This window comes from Solanum verrucosum, unplaced genomic scaffold (genome assembly GCF_900185275.1).
Source record: "Solanum verrucosum unplaced genomic scaffold, falcon-dt-bn FXZP01000015.1, whole genome shotgun sequence".
Lineage (NCBI taxonomy): Eukaryota > Viridiplantae > Streptophyta > Magnoliopsida > Solanales > Solanaceae > Solanum > Solanum verrucosum.
Genome location: NW_026020070.1, coordinates 1,487,748 through 1,506,488, shown reverse-complemented (window position 1 = coordinate 1,506,488; position 18,741 = coordinate 1,487,748). Strand labels below are relative to the sequence as shown.

The window sequence follows — 18,741 nt, the reverse complement described above, 5'->3', positions numbered from 1 at the left end:
TAAACTTCATTTGTTACTCTTACTTAACTCAAAACTCAAGTCTTAAAACAAGATTAAAACATTTGTAAAAGGCTTATTGAAAGGACTCTAAGAACTTTCTAGACTTGGCTCTTAACTTTCCTTGAATTTAAATTTATGGATTCAAGGTTATGAATACGATTCATGTTTATGGATGATTTCTAGGTGTTTAGAAGTCATTTAGAGTAGTTATAATCAATAGGAAGTGTTAGTACACTTTAGAAGGACTCAAACGAGCTAAACGACGAAAAATGGGTTGGGGCGGATGACCCTGGCGCGCCGCACCAGCCCCAAAGTTCAGAGAGACATTTCTGGCGCACTGTTGGCGCGCCGCCCCAGCCTTCTTGGCGCTACGGGGGCGCGCCATGCCAGCATCCCCCCAGTCAAATCTGACGAATTTTTCCTCTCGTTTTCATACCTTTATTCGATTAATTTCTATTCTTTTCTCAATATTTCTTTATATTTAGATACCCAAAACATGCACACAAGAATCTAACTCAAAACAACTCTTGAAATAGACAAAAAAACGTCTCAAGAAACTCATCAATCCAATATAAGTTCAAGAATGAAAGCAATTCAAGAACACAACTCAAGAACATCAAATCCTCAATCTTTTAGGACGAAAACTACACTAAAATAAATATGTTTGGCGCGTGGGTGAACAAACGCAACGCTATGTGAACTCACATACCTCGTAGGATCAAATCCTTGGCGAAATCCGCAATCAATTCCTCAAGAATCTAGACATTTTCTTCTTCTTTCTCCTCTTGAGTTCTTTCTCTAAAAACCCTAGCGTGATTTTCAATTGTGTAAACTGAACTAATTCAGTTTAGACCCCAATTTAATTATCAAAAACTAATTTAATTAATTGGGTAGTGAAAAGACCATAGTACCCTTCTAAAATCTGGTTTTGACTTTCCTTATCTAGACAGCCCGACTTCAAATGGGCATATCTCCCTCATACGAACTCGAAAATGAGAAAACTCAATGGTGTTGGAATGATAATTCAAAGATATTTCCTACGGTATCGTGTAGTCCACCTAACTCATCATGTGCTAGGAGTTATTGTAGTTTAAAGTTGACCTAAAACTCATACTTAGCTTAACTTGTCAAACTTTTCAAATTTGATTATTTCCAAAAACGGGTTCTTTCAAATTCTAGCTCTTTCTAGTGCTTTCAAATAGCGAGGTGTTACAATTCTCCTCAAGTCTAGATTACTACTTCACAAAATATTAGCACTTATTCTAAGAGAAAAATCATCCTTTTGATTTTAACTATATATAAACAAAATTTTAAATAAATTAGAACAACAATATCATTTCAAATCTTTCACTAATTTATTTATTAATCAAGGATCAATAAATATAAGATGAAAAGAAATAAATAACTTTAAAAAAAATTGTAGGGCCGGATTGTTGGGTTGTGCTACGTATCTCCAATCTTTTGAGAATTCGATTTTTGTTGTGGGGCGATTGGTTTGTCGGATCAGGGACCAGTGAAGAGTTATCAAATTGATTTTGAGAAGATGAAAGTGAAAAGATTTTGGGAAAGTTAACTTTTCTTATAAAGTGTAAGAAAAAGTTACACTTTATAAAGTGGAAAAAAAAATTGTTTTATGTTAAAATACAGACGTTAACATACTAACGTTTGCTGTTTATATTTTTCGGTAAAATAGAAGAAAAAATTACACTAATCTATTTTAATTTCTTTCTAAAATAATAGCTTATTTTGATTACTTTTATCTCTTTATAACTCAAATAGGTTCCGAACTCCCAATGGAGCAGATTGAAGTCTTCGGTGATTCAAATTTACGGTGCGACTGCCCCTAGGCAAATGACGAAGTTGTGTAACAGATAGATTTCAAAAAAAAATTAAAAAGGCGTCCCAATCCAGCCCATAGTGGGAGAATTATGTCAAAACCGTATCACCTTACATACGTGTCCAAATTCCATTGGTTGTCATGCTCGAAATGGCAAAGAGTGGGAAATGTCTTTAGCACGTCATAATTAAATTTTTCAGAGAAGTTACTCCAAACATCTTTGTGTAGGTTAAAGGAGATATTTGTTAAAATGTATATTAATGGGCATGTTCGTACGAACGAAAATATTTTTTATAATTTTTTTCGTGAAAAATAATTGAGTTTTTATTTTATTTGATGTGTTTTAGTTTATTTGATCTATTTTCCTTTTGAGTTCGTTAAAAAAAATATATTTTTTGGCGATTCTTTAATCCCTACTTTTTGTGTGACATGTTGAAAGACAATAAAATTAAAGAACATTTTAGTATTTAAGATGGCATGATACAAAAAAATTCTTTAATTTATTAAATTTCGTGTCAAATATAAATAGGACAAACAAATTGAAACAAGGAGAGTATTTAATTTTAGCATTTGAAAAGTAATTGAAAGTATTGTCCTAAGAATATTTATATTTAATTTAGCAAAACACTATCGAAATAAGATAGGATTTGGAACGGTGATGCGACAATGAACATAAATTGTCACTTATGAAACTTATTTATTTCTTATTTGTTTAGAATTTCCTCATATCTTAAGTATTTTCTCAAAGAAAATAATTTTCAAAATATTTTAACCAATCCAAACATAAAACGAAGCTAGATGATAGTGTTGAGAGCAGCCAAAAGTGGTAGAGACAATCATGTAATGTGTGATAGGGTGTAGGGCGTACCTAAGATGTTAATATGCAAAGGGAAAACGCATATAAGCGAACGAAGGTTGCAGTTGTCAAATTCAGAGCAATGTCATTCACTATATTTTCCCATAGACATGTAACGTGTTCGCTCATACATTGAGGAAATATTCACAAGGATAATGTTACTTCATGGATGAAACAATGAACTACTGTTTCTACATCTCTCAAGGAACAGTGTACTGAGATAGGAAAACATCAAGGCACAGAAATTTTGAGCTTCCTTCTCTCTACGTAATAACTAAAAATATACATCCATCCTCAAGTTATTTCCTGCTCCACTCCGAAAGATCACCTTCCAATATCCTCATTTCATTAATATCGACATTCCTGCATCCATTCTCTAAACATTGCCGGGAAGCTTCCATCTTATGACGTAGTAACAATCAATCACCATTCAAGTGTTTAAATTGCTTCAGAAAAGTTTCCAGTCTGCAATTAAAAATTCAAGGAATGGGGTGAAGAGGAATTCTGGGACTACATCCTGGAAAATCACATATAAGGGGGCAGAGCAGAGTGTCTCAAAACCCCCCCACCAGCCATCCTTGACAAGAAAAGACAACCAGTGGAAGAACAAAACAAAATGCAGTATAAAGCTAGATTACTACAGTAAAATTTAAAAAATGAGTATGAATGTCCAAAAACAGGTTAAGCTGATTTCTACTTTAAAACAGGTTTCTTATGAGTACCTTAGTTCATAGGTATACTAAGGTTTCTTTCCAAATTAACAGAATACTTGTGACTTAATCGAAGCAAAGACTTGAGCAACTTCAATATACATCCATTGTAACATTTTCTAGACAGATGGATTGAAAAAATCATGACAATGCTTAACAATGAAACACTCATAAAAGCCCACATACTGTGAAGCTATTTGTTGCTGGAAAAGAAATAAGTCAAGAACCATACGTGAGATTATCGCCTCATACAGCTCCTTAGAGGTCACATATAAATCTAATGACCTACTGTACACTCAGTAATCGCAATCATAAAAAAAGGTTTTATTCTCAAGTAGGTAAACAAAGTGACCCCACATATAGGATTACAGTGGATATGTTGTTATTGTTGTAGGTAAAACAAAATGTGGACTTGTTAAAGGAAAAAAAATTCAAGTACCAAGAACTGTTGAACCTTCCCTCCTTTAGATTCACAAGAAATAATCCATTATTCCTTCCACAGATTGTATTTTCAAAACCATACATGTCTTACCTCTAATCTGTATGCTTATATGACTATGCAAATGCAACTCAATACAACAACATAAGAAGTTTGATCCCATTAAAATGGGATCTGGTGAGGGAGGGGTCTAAGCAGACCTTAAGCCTACCGAGGGTAAGTTAGAGAGGTTACTTGGGATAAGACCATCGGTTTGAGAAAAGCATTTTCAAAATAGTTTGAGATATGTTGAGAAAATGTGAAGAAGAGTAAACTATTGACAACAAAAAATAGAGATCCAAAGTAAAAAAGGAATAGCAGCAGTAGTAAAATGGAGGAATGATAATACTAACACAATAGGAGTGAGACTGCTAATGGAAAGGGGAAGCGAATAAAGTGTTTTAAACTAGCACCAAGCAAATGCAACTCTAACAATGATAATTTACTTTAACAGCTTACGAGTACATGATGAAAAGTCTTTCATTTTAAAGCCTCATTTACATCCAGAGCGAACTTGCAAGAATAAACATATTAAACACGAACTCATTTTGACCTTGTGTCTATTAGCGATATACTTCCAACTATTTCTGCATAAGCCATGTGAAAATATCAAGCAATACGGTGTCCTGATCATAAAAAAAGTGGTGTTACGCAATTTGATATATGCAAAAGAGAATCCCAAGAAGTCAGGTCAAACTAAAATACCATGAAATCCACACGCAACTACTACTCTAATACTAAACATAAAGCCCTTAAACAGAATTCTCACTACCAGAAGTAATCCAAACCGTCTCCCGATTGGAACCTTGAGTTGAAATTGTACAAATTTAACTATGGTTGTATTTGATTATTCACATAGTACGTAAATATGCATAAAATCTGGATCATGCAGTAACTTGTGCAACTTTACAACAAGAAGAACATACCCAATGTAATCCCACAAGTGGGTCTGAGGAGGATAGTGTGTCTGCAAACCTTACCCTACCTTGTGAGGTAGAGAGGTTGTTTCTGATAGACGGTCGGCTCAAGTAAAAGCATTACAAAGCAGTGTGAAAAAAGAAAACAACCTAAACTTTTGCAAATTTAACATAATGCAAATTCCTCAAAAGGAAATTGATATCTTCACAGTACAGAAAAAATACAAGATCCAGTTCCAAATAATCGTTTACTACTGTCCAAGCCAAGCTCCTCGATTAATGTATAAGTCAAAAATTCTACATCGTTCCCATTTAATTCAACTATTAGAAGGACATAAAATAGGGTATTTATCTGTTGAAACCATAATATGTGCAAACCTAGCTAACTGAACTCTGTCAACAAAATTGTAAAGAGATTGAAATCTTACAGTGAAAATCTTTTCTTGGTGAGGAGGGAGAAGATAAATGAGAGAAAATAGCTCGTCCAATCATAGTCAAACTGTAAACAATTCCAGCAACATAAAAGAGCATAACCAAAGCAAGCACCCATGGCATCATTAAAAAGCCAATAAAGAAAGTGACGGATCCACAAATCATCAAAGCAAAAGAAATCCCCAAAAGCAGAGATGCAAATCCGGCCGGAGTAATTTGCTGCATCGACCCAGCGACAGCCATCCTCCTCCCTGAAGAGGATGGAGACATTGAGGAATCATCGTAACACTCAATCGGCGCCGGTGGTGATCGTATAATATTTAAAATCAAAGAAGAAAGTTGTTCTAAAACCTTAGATTGTTGATCCTGTTGCCTTCTCATCATATTAGAATGAAAAAAACAAGGCAAATGGATAAAGACGTGAGGTAGAATTAATTATCTACCCAACAATATTAAAGCCTCTATCCAGGCCTTTTGTTTGTTTTCCTTTTGCCCTGTTTGGAGAATTCAAAAATTAAAATTTATTGCATATAAGGGAGAGAGAGAGAGTTGCTTTATGTTGAAGGTATAGATTTTTGAAAAAGTAGAGAAGAAGGAGAAGATAAAGGATTGCCCTAAATTCGGTGTGTTGTACGCTGCTATGGGCGACTGTGAGGATAACTTATCTACATTGACACTCCATCACCATACGTGCATTCCAACATTATATATATGAGCGTGTTTATTGGTAAACATCAATTATGATGTGCTGACTCAACATTACAATACTATTTTATCCAAAACCAAAAAAGAAAAAGTGTTATTGACCCAATCTTGGAAAGTGCAATATCAAAATGATGCAATGGGTTGTTAATAGCAACCACTAATTCCATTTTCTATTTTTAAGAATATCATCATTCACTATTCTATGTTATAACTGTATAATCATAAAATTACAACTTTAATTTTTAATAAAATATCTCAATTATGTCATTCAACACTTTTCACGTGCAAATATATTCAAGGATAGGAAAAGAACTTTTCATTATTGTTTGCAATAAAGAAGGCGATGGAAATTGACTACAGTTATAAATAAAATATGATAGAAATTGGAGATTTTATTGATACACATTTGTGAATACAACTCTATACTGTTATAAAATAAAGTATTAGAAATTAAATAAGAAAAAAATGAAGAGAAAGAGCAGTAATATTTTTCTTCCAATATTTCAATGCATGTATACAACTTCATTAGATAGGTGGAATATATATAAGGTAGGAGTGTGTTATTAATCCTTCAAAGTCATGAAGAAAATCTTTAAAGTCATAGTTAAATCCCTATATATTATACTTAAATCATTAAAAGTCATGAAGTGTGGATTTGCTATAGGACATCCACATTTCATTACTTATAACACTCCCCCTTGGATGTCCATGTACATCTAGAAGAAGAAAAGAGAGTGTAAATAGTTATTCTTAATACACATTGTTTGCTGACTCGTTAAAAACCTTATCAAGAAAAAACTCAATGGAACAAAAATCTTGGTTAAGAAAAAAAGAGTGTAGCGCGTATTTACTCCCCCTAATGAAAACATCATTTAATAACTTGAAGACGACGCGTTCCAATTTTGTATCTCAATTTCTCAACGGTTGAAGTCGGCAATGCCATATTTGCCGAATTATCACTTGAACGGACTTGTTGAACATCTATATCACCTTTCTTTTGCAGATCATGAATGAAAAAAGAATTTGGTGAAAGATGTTTTGTTCTATCTCCTGTAATGTGTCTTTTCTTTAGTTGAGCTATACATGCAGCATTGTCTTAATACAATATTGTTGGAATATCTCTTTTCAACTCAACCAAACACATTCTCGACTTGCTTCATGAATGACTATTAACTCTGCATGATTTGAAGAAGTGGCAGCCATAGTTTGTTTTGTTGAACGACATGATATAGATGTACCACCACATGTAAATAAATAGCATGTTTGCGAACAACATTTATGGGGATCAGACAAATATCTTGCATCTGCATAACCAATCAATTGTGACTTGGATTCATTTGAGTAAAACAATCTCATATCAATGGTCCCTCGAAGGTGTCTAAATATATGCTTAATTTCATTCCAGTGTCTTAGTGTTGGAGAAGAACTGAACCTTGCTAACAAGCTTACCGAGAATATATTGGTCTAGAATTATTAGCAAGATACATTAATGCACCAATTGCACTAAGATATGGTATTTTAGCACCAACAAGTTCTCCTCCATTTTCATGATGTCGGAATGGATCTTTATTAATATCAAGAGATCTCACAACCATTGGACTACTCAATTAGAGGCGTATCCAGAATCTCAAGAACATGAGAACACCATTATCTTCAAAATAGACATTTAATTCAATTGTATAAAATTACAATGACACAAGTTGACGACCAAGTAACAATCCTTATATTGTAATATATTAGCAAAAAACATCATTCACTTACAATTGTCCTCGACGAGTTTTCATATTTTGAAAACTGTCAATAATGACATCATTACTTACATTATAAAATTTACTACACTATATATAGCAAACTAAACGACCATTCAAAAGATCTTCATCCATTCTATTACGCAAATCATTCTTTCTGTACTTCATTGACGAGAATGTTCTTTCCACGCTTGCGATAGCAACAAAAATAAACAAAGTTAGCTTCATAAGGAAATACACAAGTGATCAAGTTTGATCTGGTTTTATCTCTATCATCACTCTTGCAAGATCCTTGATTCCCTTCAAGTTGAGAAAATTGCTATCACACTTTTGAGAATAAACAATAAAATTATTGAGTTGAAAATTAAGTTCCCGATGCTCTTTATCACCAAACTCACTTGGATAGTACTCGGCTAGTTTCACTATCCTATCCTTATGAAAAATAGCAAATGAATCAACCGAACTCAAACTTGTCATACCGATGAGTAAGTCACTAGTCACCACATCAAAACGATAATTGAGCTCTTGAAGTTCCAAATCAATGACGACATAAAATACTTCCACACGAAAGTGATGCAAATATGAAATATTGGACCTCTTACGCTTCGACTTTTCATTAGAGTAGTCTTCAACCATTTTGGGAATTGAAATACCATGTTTACCACAAAATAAGCTAGTCCCATCATAGAGTCTCATTCATCCTCTCTCATCATTTGCAATCGTTTCTTTGAAAAGTTAAGCAACTCCAGAGCATTAACGATATCTTTTTTTTCTTCTGTAAGACTTTATTCAACTCATTTGTCAATAAAAATACCTTAAACATTAAGCGCAACATAAAGACAAATTCAAATTCATGAATCTTGCTCAAAAGATTTTCCGCTGCAAATCTATCAAGATGATATGGACAATCACGTTTAATATCCTTAAGCACATTACCAATTGAAGAAAAAATAATCATAAAATTGTCCAAGGTTTTAAAATGAGACCCCCAATGAGTATCACCCGGTCGTTGGAGGTCAAGTTTTTGATTCAAACCTTGTCCTGTATGAACTTTTCCAAATTTAAGCAACTCTTCCAACTTATCTTCTTGATGTTGTCGAAGTGAATCTCTGCGTTTAAAAGAAGCTCCAATAGTATTCAAAATATTAGTGAGAACATAAAAAAATTATCCACATCCGAATTTCCTTTGGAAAGACCTACTAGTGCCAATTGTAATTGGTGAGAAAGACAGTGAATAGAATATACAGATGACGTATCTTGTAAATCAAAGACTTGAGACCATTTATTTACCCTTGCATATTACTAGCCCCATCATAACCTTGACCACGTATTTTGGATGTACATAATGAGTGATCCAAAAGCAAAGAATAAATTGTCTTTTTTAATGAGTGAGAATATGTATCATTTACATGGACAATACCCAAGAATCGCTCTATCACCATTTCACTTTGTTGACATATCTCAAAATCAGAGCCCTTTGCTCTTTATGAGAGACATCCTTTGATTCATCAACTAATATTTTAAAATAATCATCGTCCAAGTGTTCGATGATAACCTTAGTAGTTTCTTTAGCACAAGCCTCCACAATATCTTTTTAAATTGTCGGACAAATCATCATATTATTTTGTGGAGCATTACCTAATATTACTCTTCCCACATCAAAATTTTTATTCCCATATCATTTCAAAAGTACAAGAAAAACACCTTTATATTCGAAACCTTCACTTTCATCATGTCCACAAAATGAATATTCCGATGTCAAAAGAGATCTTGCTACATCAATTGAGGCATTTAAACGCGTCCGATAATCACTTCTTGCTTCACTTTGCTTGTCAAAAGAAGATTGGACCGATTGCCTTTGGTTAATCAAATCTTGCATCCTATTGAAATATTTATGATGGATACTATTTACCTTACCAACATGTTTTTTGAATCTTTCTAAAGCTTTGTTCCAACACCTAAAACCATCTCTTGTAAATGAATCTCTAGCATTTTCACTGCTTTCATGTTCATTCTTGAACAAATAATGACACAAAAAAAATCCTGTAAAAAATCAGAAAGCGACGAAGTCTGTTGCTTTTTTGCGACGCTGTCCGTCGCTTTTTTAAAAGCGGTGAACATGACTGCGTTGCTTTTCCGTCGATTTTGATAAAAAAAAGCTACGCAGTCCGTCGCTTTTGGCCATCGTTTTTCGATAATTTTTTAGTAGTGTCAATGTCATGCATTTGAAAAAATCTTTAGGCCACAAGTCATGCTTTATATCTTACAACTTCACCTTTTTCATTTCGTTTTTGCACAAAAACCCATTTGTATCCCACTGGTTTGATACCTTCAGGTGTTCAGATTATTGATTCGAAAACTTCACGTTTCTCAAGTGAAGTCAATTATGCTTCAATTGCGTCCTTTCATTTCATTTTTGCCCCTCATTTACATCTTGTAGGTGACAATTTCAAGAAAGTTAATTGCTCATTTTATGATTTTACTTTACATTATTTATATTTTCAAACTATAGTTTGAAAATATTTAAAAGACAAAAGTGGAAAGTGATGTTTATTTGGTGGAAAAAAAAAAGAAAGAAAAAAAGTGATGTTTATTTTATGTCCTAAACTTTTTTTCTTAATGGGTGTCCATTGCCTCAATAATTTACTTACTTTGAAATGGAGGGAGTAGTAGATATTATTGAACTTATGCCCCGAGATAAATATATTCTAAAAAGATTTACAGTAAGACCTCACTAAATTCAAGAGTGTTTTAAGATTCAATGAAGCTTATTTTGATTAAATCATTGTACCTTATTAATTTATGTATCATATTTATTGAATTCACATAAAAAATAAATTTATTATACATAAAGTAAAATGAATACTTCAAAATTATTGCATCTTATTAAATTATATATCATATTTATTGAATTCATATAAAAATAAATTCATCATACATAAAGTACAATATATGTGTATGATTCGTTGTAATATATATATATATATATATATATATATATATATATATATATTAAATGATTCATTAAATAAATTCAAGAATTCAATAATTCATTATAAAAATAAATTCATTATACATAGTGTTCATTGTTTCTTAATAATCAAATATTATTCAGTGTATCTTTACTAAAAACATTCAATGTATGATAGTGAGAGAATAAAATACACAAGTAACATAGAAATTCTTGAAACCATATCCGAAAATGACTTCTCATTTAAAAAATTTCACAAAATCAACAATGACAAATCAAATACGATATGTAAAATATTACGTGAGTACAAAAGAGATCATTTCATGACATGCACTCAAAAAATTTACCGTCATGGCAACACCAAATTTTTTGGACGCAATAAAAAAAAGTTTAGAGCTGAACTTTAACTAGATTTTCATTAATTAAGAAAAAAAAAAAAGACCCGACACATAGTCAGCACTTGAATTGGTAGGGTGCCATATCGGGTCGAATAAAACTTGAAAATGAGCCCAAAACAAAAATCAGCGCTTGTTTTCTTATTCTCCAAGGCTTGGCCAATTTACAAGATCAGCTCTTTGGTTTCGAATCATCAACGCAAACTCTGCTCCTTTTGTAATCAAGAGTGTGTTTTCAGTGTGTAATGGCGTCTAAGGATGTTCCTTTGAAGGGTGGGTTTAGTTTTGATTTGTGCAGAAGGAATGAGATGCTGGTGAATAAAGGACTTCGCTCTCCTTCTTTCCTCAAGACTGGTACTACCATCGTTGGCTTAATTTTTCAGGTACACTACCTCTTCCCTTTTTTTTTTTATTTAATTATTTTGGCTCACTTGAAACCGTCTAGCTAAACCCTTATACATTGAACCTAAAAACGGGGGAATCCTATTATTGGTTTGTTTGAATTAAAACAAGCATTGAAAACAAAAGGTAGGTGATCTCTTGCAATATATCGTGGACAAAGTTATTTGGTATCTACAGTGGCGCAACTGATCCAAACCTTAGTGTTGTGTTATAGGCACAGGGCGTTAGCATTTGCCTACTGTAGATGCAAAAATTTTATGCAGATTTTTTTTTTTTTTTTATTTATTTAAGGGAGAAAAAGACATTTGGTTTGGGTCATTTGCTTGCAGTACAACATGGAGAGTATTATTTCAGAATCTTTTCATTTAGTTGGGAAAGAGATCATTTCAGGCCTAAGTCATTTGAGAAGAGTGGTTAATGACTCTCTAATTAATTGTTTGTTTTCATTTGTTTGGACAAGATTTTTATGGTTTTACTAACTACATTAGAGAGTTATTTCATTGCTTTTGAAGTTTCTTAAGATAGAAGCATTCATATGCATTCGATTGTATGTGCTGAACCTGAAATAGATTTCATAGGTTGTATCTATTCTGAATATTCTGCTACTGATATCGAAATGTTCAGCTTTTGGAAGCATATGATAAAAGGATTTTTCTGTGTGAAAACTTCCCAAGCAAAACAACTTTGCCTTACCATTAAAAACTTGTCTTTCTTGATTAGAGATCCTTTGACAAATTTGGAGTAATAAGGGAGAGAAAAGAGGAAAAAGAGTATTTTATTTTAGGCATGGAGATTTTTGTGTGCCAACGTTCTGAAGGATTAAAAATGCTGGCTACTACTGGAAGGTATCATCTTTCATTTAATACCTACACTCTTGTTTTGAAGGACACAAAGAAGAGGAGATGAAGTAATAAGACCATCTCCAACCCACCTCTATTTTACTCTCCATTCTCTATATTTGGAGAGTAAAATAGAGAATTGACACTCCAACCCATCTCCATATCACTCTCTATTCTTCATATATAGAGAGGTGAATAGTAATTCTCCAAATTTGGAGAATTACTATTCACACTCTCTATTTCACTTTTTGATTATTTTATTTATATTTCTATTACTTCTAATTAACATATTATTTTACATATAATGTCATTAATTAAATATCTAATATACAATTCTTTTTAAATGTAATATAATATTTTAAAAAATATATTATTTAATATATACTACTTTCATCCCGAATTAATAGTATTTTAATTTTTTCTAATTTTCTTCAATAATATAATTTAATTTTACTATTAATTTTCACTATAAAGAATACACAAAATTAAAATGATAAGATGAAAATTTTAGTTTTAAAGTACAATACATAATATGATAATTTAAATACAAAATAACAATACAATACATAACATAATAATTTAAATACAAGATAAAATACAATATATAACATAATAATTAATTCGTGATAAAACAAGAATCATGCCGAAAAGATGTTGAACGTGCATTCAGAGTTTTGCAATCATGTTTTGCAATTATTGCAAGACCGTCACGTTTTTGGAGAAAGGAAGTGCTACATGATATAATGACTACATGTATTATACTGCACAACATGATAATTAAAGATGAACGTGATCCTAATACACCAATTCAAGATGTTGTAGCACTCCAACTCCAACGACAAAAATGGTGGTAGATGAAAATCTCCGGTTTGAACAATATTTAGCTAGATATTAAAAAAAATTAAGGACAAAAATGCTCATTTTGAACTCTTTAATGCATTAAAAATTGAGTATTTATGTAATTGTATTTCACGTTTATTTGAATTTGTCCATTAATTTGTATAATATATAATATTTTCTTGCAATTTATGTTATTTAAAAATTTAGAATAAAATATAATTTTATATTAAATAAAAAATTTGAAAAAATAAAATTTTATATCACATGAAAATTATATAAAGTACTTATTGGGGAAAAAATAAAGGATTTATATATGAAATAAGAAAATAAAAATGAAATAGAAATAATAATATAATATTGAGGAGAGAGAGAAGAGATTCCTTTTTAAGAGAGTAAAATAGAGAATTGAGTTGGAGTTGGTTATCTGAAAAAATAGAGAATTTTATATTTGAAGAGTAAAATAGAGTGTAGGGTTGGAGATGCTCTAAAGTTGCTTAGTACACCGAAAAAATATTGGATTTGTGACTTAGGATTTCTTCTTGTCTTTCCTTCCCCTTCCTTACTTCATTTTGCTTTGAAGTATGGAGTTCATAATGCCTTACTGAGTATCATATAAATAGATAAAACTCTGCCTATATTTTCCCTTGGAGTCCTATGAAGGGAATGTTTGACAAGCTCTCACCAAGTTATTTGTGGGATGAATAGAACCATGTTTTTGAAACTAGGATTTTTTTTTTTTGAAACTGAATAGAACCATGAATTTGACCATTCATTATTATTGATCTTCCCAATCTTCATTAGCAGATGTAAGTATATTCTTGCCAAGGCAGTTAACCTATATCAGTTGTTAAAAAGTACAATTCAGGGTCTGTTCAGTATGGAGGAAGATGTTTTCCAATTTTCTCATGTTCGGTTGGTCAAGATTCTTGGAAAGCAGTTTTTCTAGGAAACACAAGAACCTTAAAATGAGGAAAATAACTTCCCTAGTGGAAGTAGGGAAAACAAGTTCCACATTGATTTTGTCCTCCCCACCCTCCAACGCACCTCATCTTCACCCCCACCCTCGTAGATCTTTCAACCTAATTAATTGCAAAGAGAATCATAATATATGAAAGGTGATGTTTGGTGGTAGAGAGGATTTTTTCTTTGGAAGGTAGATCCTCAGCTTATCTAATTGCCAACACCTATGTAAAATGGAAGGTAAAATAGAGAAATAAGTTTGTTCTTTTGGGGAAAAATAAAAAAGTAAGGAGAGGTTTTCTTTTTTCATCAAAGGTTGGAGGTGGAGGCTGCTGAGGATTTTAAAAAAAATTGGGCAATACAAATAGTAAGAGCTAAATATGGTCCGGCTAACAAGGAAGTAAATTCACCATATGGAGATCCATAAGAAGAATTGGCCTTTGATGAAGGCTCACACCACTATCAGGGTATTTAATGGCTGCAATACATCTTTTTGGAGGGACAAATGCCTTGCCAATTCTTTTCTAAAGGATCTCTTTCCAAACATTTATTCCCTGGATCTACAGTAAGAGAAAACAGTAGATGGAGCATTTGTAGAGTTGTGTACATTCAGAAGAAATCAAAATGATTGGGAAGTGGATACATTAGTTGAGTTGTATAGAACACGGGAAGAATTCAAAGCTACACAGGAGAGATATGATAGACTTTAGTGGCAAGTACATGGTAGCGGACATTTCGGGGTTTTCTCAAGCTTCTTAGCAGAGACATGCAGCAAGTGGACAACTGGCCATGGAAGAACATCTGGAAAGTTAAAACACCTACAAAGTAGCATGTTTTAGTTGGTTGTTAGCCATGGAAGTGGTGCTGACTTATGTAAACCTTAGAAAGAGAAAAGTCAACCTTTGCTCTAAGTGCTACACGTGTGTGAAACTGAGACAGTCAGCTATCTTATTTCTAAACTGTAGGATCGCAGACATGCTGTGAAAGATCTTCATTAGTCTTAGAGGTATTGTTTGGACAATGCCAATGAAGATTACTGAGGTCTTGCTCAGCTGGGAAGAAGCAGGTGTAGGATCGACATACAAAGATAGATGGTGGTGGATTGTCCCAACTTGCGTTTGGTGGACAATCTAGAAAGAGAGAAATTTCAGATGTTTAGAAGACGTCAGCAGTTCAGTTCAGAGGATTAAATTGAATTGCTTTAGACCTTTCTGTTTTTGATCTAACTAGAAACACATAGAAGATATTGTTTCAACTATAGACACCGTAGTTTTTGTTAAGGTTTCCGGAGCAGTTTTTTTCTTTTTCAGTTGTAACTATGGTTTCAGCACAACCTAAGTGCTATTTTGATAAATATATACAAAATGTTGCCTTCTCAAAAAAAAAAAACAACAACTCAGATATGGGGTTTGTGATTAATATCTGGCCATGGCACGAATGTCATGAAAAACAGAGCTATCAAGAGTCAAGCATGTTTGCAGTTAATGTTTGTAACTTTGTTCTACTGGTCATCAAAAAACTTTGTTCTACTACTATTTTTTTTCCAATTGGAATATTTTATGAGTAACTCGACAAAATATAGGATGAAACTCGTTTCATCTATATGATAGATATACTTGCAAAGACCCCCTATATCTCCCTGCCAAGCATTGAGTTTAGTATGAATTTGTGGCAGAAGTAGCTCCGCTCCATGCTAAACTTCAAGAAAAGAAAAGATTGGACTGTCCACCAATTCTAGAGCTTACCTCTCATCAAGGGAATAGTAAAGAAGGGTGTGGTTTGACTTCTCAGCCACAGGAACAAGAATCTTCCAAAACTAGTAGCATCACTTTGCAATTACAACCACTGCAAAGCCACCACCCTCAGTCTTTAGTGATAGAAGCATTAGCTTTTAGCTTGAGGCTATCTTCCATAAAGAAATTATGAACCATATACATAGCTAACTGCATTGCTGAGTGCTAATTGTCAAAAAAAAATTCCATTCTTATATGGTTTTCTTTCTTTTTCTCCCCTTCACAGTATCTTAGATACACCTGCATCTTCATTTCTTTTTAGTTTAAGGGTGATATAGCTTTCTTGAATGACTGTGTGATTGATTATCCATGAGATGTTGCACAAGGGATCAGCAGACTCAGGAAGCTATGTGTAATATACATCTTTAAATCTTTTGTGAGGAAAATGTGGCCTTTAAGAGTCCATGATTGGTGCATGTTTTACCAGCTGATTTTGCAAGTGATTCTTATGTAACAGCTTAAGAATATCTTTTGTATTCCAGGATGGCGTCATTCTTGGAGCAGATACACGAGCCACTGAAGGACCGATTGTTGCTGATAAGAACTGTGAGAAGATTCATTACATTGCCCCCAACATATATTGCTGTGGAGCAGGAACAGCTGCTGATACTGAGGCAGTAACTGGTAATTTGAGTTTGATATTCATGTAATTCCGTTATCGATGGTAACATCTCTTTCATGTTTCAAATCCTACTCTGTGTCTCTCTCACACCTTAAGTAGCAACTGCTATTTTGTAGACATGGTCAATTCCCAACTGAAGCTTCACAGGTATCACACTGGTCGTGAATCCAGGGTTGTGACAGCTCTCACTCTTTTGAAGTCTCATCTATTCAGGTGAAACATATATTTTAATGTTGAAATTATTTCTTTCCGTGCAATTAAATTGCTAACACAGAGGCTTAACTATGCTCTCTTAACCAGCTATCAGGGGCACGTCTCAGCTGCTTTGGTCCTTGGTGGGGTTGATGTCTCAGGGCCACATCTGCATACTGTGAGTGGTCTTGTGTTTGATTCGCCTTAGTATATTCTTATTTTTTCCATTGTTAAAATCCTGAAATGTTGCTGGTTAATGGCCTCTTCTCAGATTTATCCACATGGATCAACTGATACTCTGCCATATGCTACAATGGGCTCTGGTTCCCTTGCAGCTATGGCTATCTTTGAGTCAAAATACCAGGAAGGGTTAAGTGTAAGTTCATTTTCTGCAGCTATGTTCAGTCCACTGAATCTGGCCTCTATTATACATTGTAAATTATTAAAATGTTGAAATGGAATCTTGGTTCAGAAAGATGAAGGGATAAAGCTAGTAGCGGAGGCAATATTGTCTGGGGTGTTCAATGATCTTGGTAGTGGAAGCAATGTTGATATCTGTGTGATAACAAAGGTCTAATCTCCTTTTAGCAATCAATGACAAATTTTTCAACTTATCATTCATGACTCTACGTATGTTCTATTTTGCTAGTATTTCAACTTGTATGCTGATTTGTTAGGGTCACACGGAGTACTTAAGGAATCATATGTCGCCTAATCCTCGGACCTATCCACAGAAGGGTTACTCATTCCCTAAAAAGACTGGTTAGTATTCTCATACTTGTCAGGGCCCAAGGAAGACCTTGTTAAAATATTTAAGTTAGTGTCTGAAAAATGCTTAGCATTTTGCCTGGACTTCACTAATGTGGTTAGTTGAATTGTGGTTACAGAAGTTCTTCTTACAAAGAGTATACCATTGAGAGAGATGGTAGAGGTGATTGAAGGTGGAGATGCTATGGAAGAATGAGTTCCAGGAGTGTTGCTTTCTCAAACAATTTCCAGAGTATCAAGTGTTTGTAATTTTCTAAGTGACCTGCTCCATCTACGTTATTAGATATAGCTTTCAAACAAATTGTTGCTGGAGAATGAAATATCCGTTTGGGCTGAATGAAGGATTTTGTAGTTTGTTTGTGTTACCCTGCTGCTTTCAATAGTTTTCCTAGCAGTGGCAGTCTTAAATTTTTTTGGGTTGTTCGGCAGAGATGTTTGCCAGGTGCTTGCGAAGTAAAGAATATATCTGTCGTAAATTATGCCGAAAGGAACCCATGAAAAAATTTATGGTGGGTGAGGCATATCATGTCATAGTTGTGTGAGGGATTTTTTTAATTGATAAAAATACATGTTGTGGATCCCACACCATTATAACTTCTCCTTTTCTCTTCTCACTTCTCCAACTCCACCTTTCATTTACAGAGTTCGGAGCCAAAATTCACTTCTTTCCTTCAAAATGTATAAACGATCACTCAGTTTTTAATTTAACCAAATGGGAAACTTTGCTCCCTGTGTGGCGAGATATGTTTCTATAGCCATCTCGCTTTCACAATCAGTGAGATATGTTTTGCGATTCTTTATTTTTATTTTTTGTAATTCTTATTGGCCAAGCAGCGAGTTTGTCAAAAAAAAAAAAAAAAAAAAAAGTAGCTTCTTGCTAAGCGAGTTACACTTTTTAATAATTTCTTTTTTGGCAGAATGACTTGAGAGATCCTTATACTTGACTCGGATTGTCAACTAGACCCTTCTACTCATGACTTTGTCAATTGAACACTTAAACTAAACGAAACACAATATTTTAAATCCCTCTGACCGTTGACCAATCCTATGTGGCAACTTAATAGTCGAGATGGAACAAATGTGTGATCTCATGCATTAAAGGAGTGTAAAAAACAAATTGAGACTAAAATTAATTAAAAGAAAAGAAAAAATACTCTCTCCGTCCCATTTTATGTGGCAACATTTCCTTTTTGGTCAGTCCCAAAAAGAATGTCACATTTCCTTATAAGGAAAGTATTTAAAGGTACAATTCCTTTTTTATCCTTGTTGGTCCCAC

General features: G+C 33.4%; 2 protein-coding genes across 2 annotated transcripts; one reads left to right on the top strand and one right to left on the bottom strand.

The window, feature by feature from the left end:
• Window positions 1-2,778: 2,778 nt before the first annotated feature.
• LOC125823880 (uncharacterized) lies at window positions 2,779-5,696 on the bottom strand. Its single transcript, XM_049503246.1, has 2 exons — window positions 5,227-5,696; window positions 2,779-3,158 (listed from the first exon to the last, which is right to left on the bottom strand). The coding sequence occupies exons 1-2, from the start codon at window positions 5,612-5,614 to the stop codon at window positions 3,142-3,144; spliced, it is 405 nt and encodes a 134-aa protein (XP_049359203.1). The 5' UTR covers window positions 5,615-5,696; the 3' UTR covers window positions 2,779-3,141.
• Window positions 5,697-11,220: 5,524 nt separating this feature from the next.
• Window positions 11,221-17,973, top strand: LOC125823878 (proteasome subunit beta type-7-B-like). The gene is made up of 8 exons (XM_049503243.1): window positions 11,221-11,432; window positions 16,366-16,507; window positions 16,622-16,718; window positions 16,806-16,875; window positions 16,969-17,073; window positions 17,170-17,268; window positions 17,375-17,459; window positions 17,585-17,973. Exons 1-8 carry the CDS (start codon window positions 11,295-11,297, stop codon window positions 17,659-17,661), a joined length of 813 nt encoding a protein of 270 aa, XP_049359200.1. The 5' UTR covers window positions 11,221-11,294; the 3' UTR covers window positions 17,662-17,973.
• Window positions 17,974-18,741: the final 768 nt, after the last annotated feature.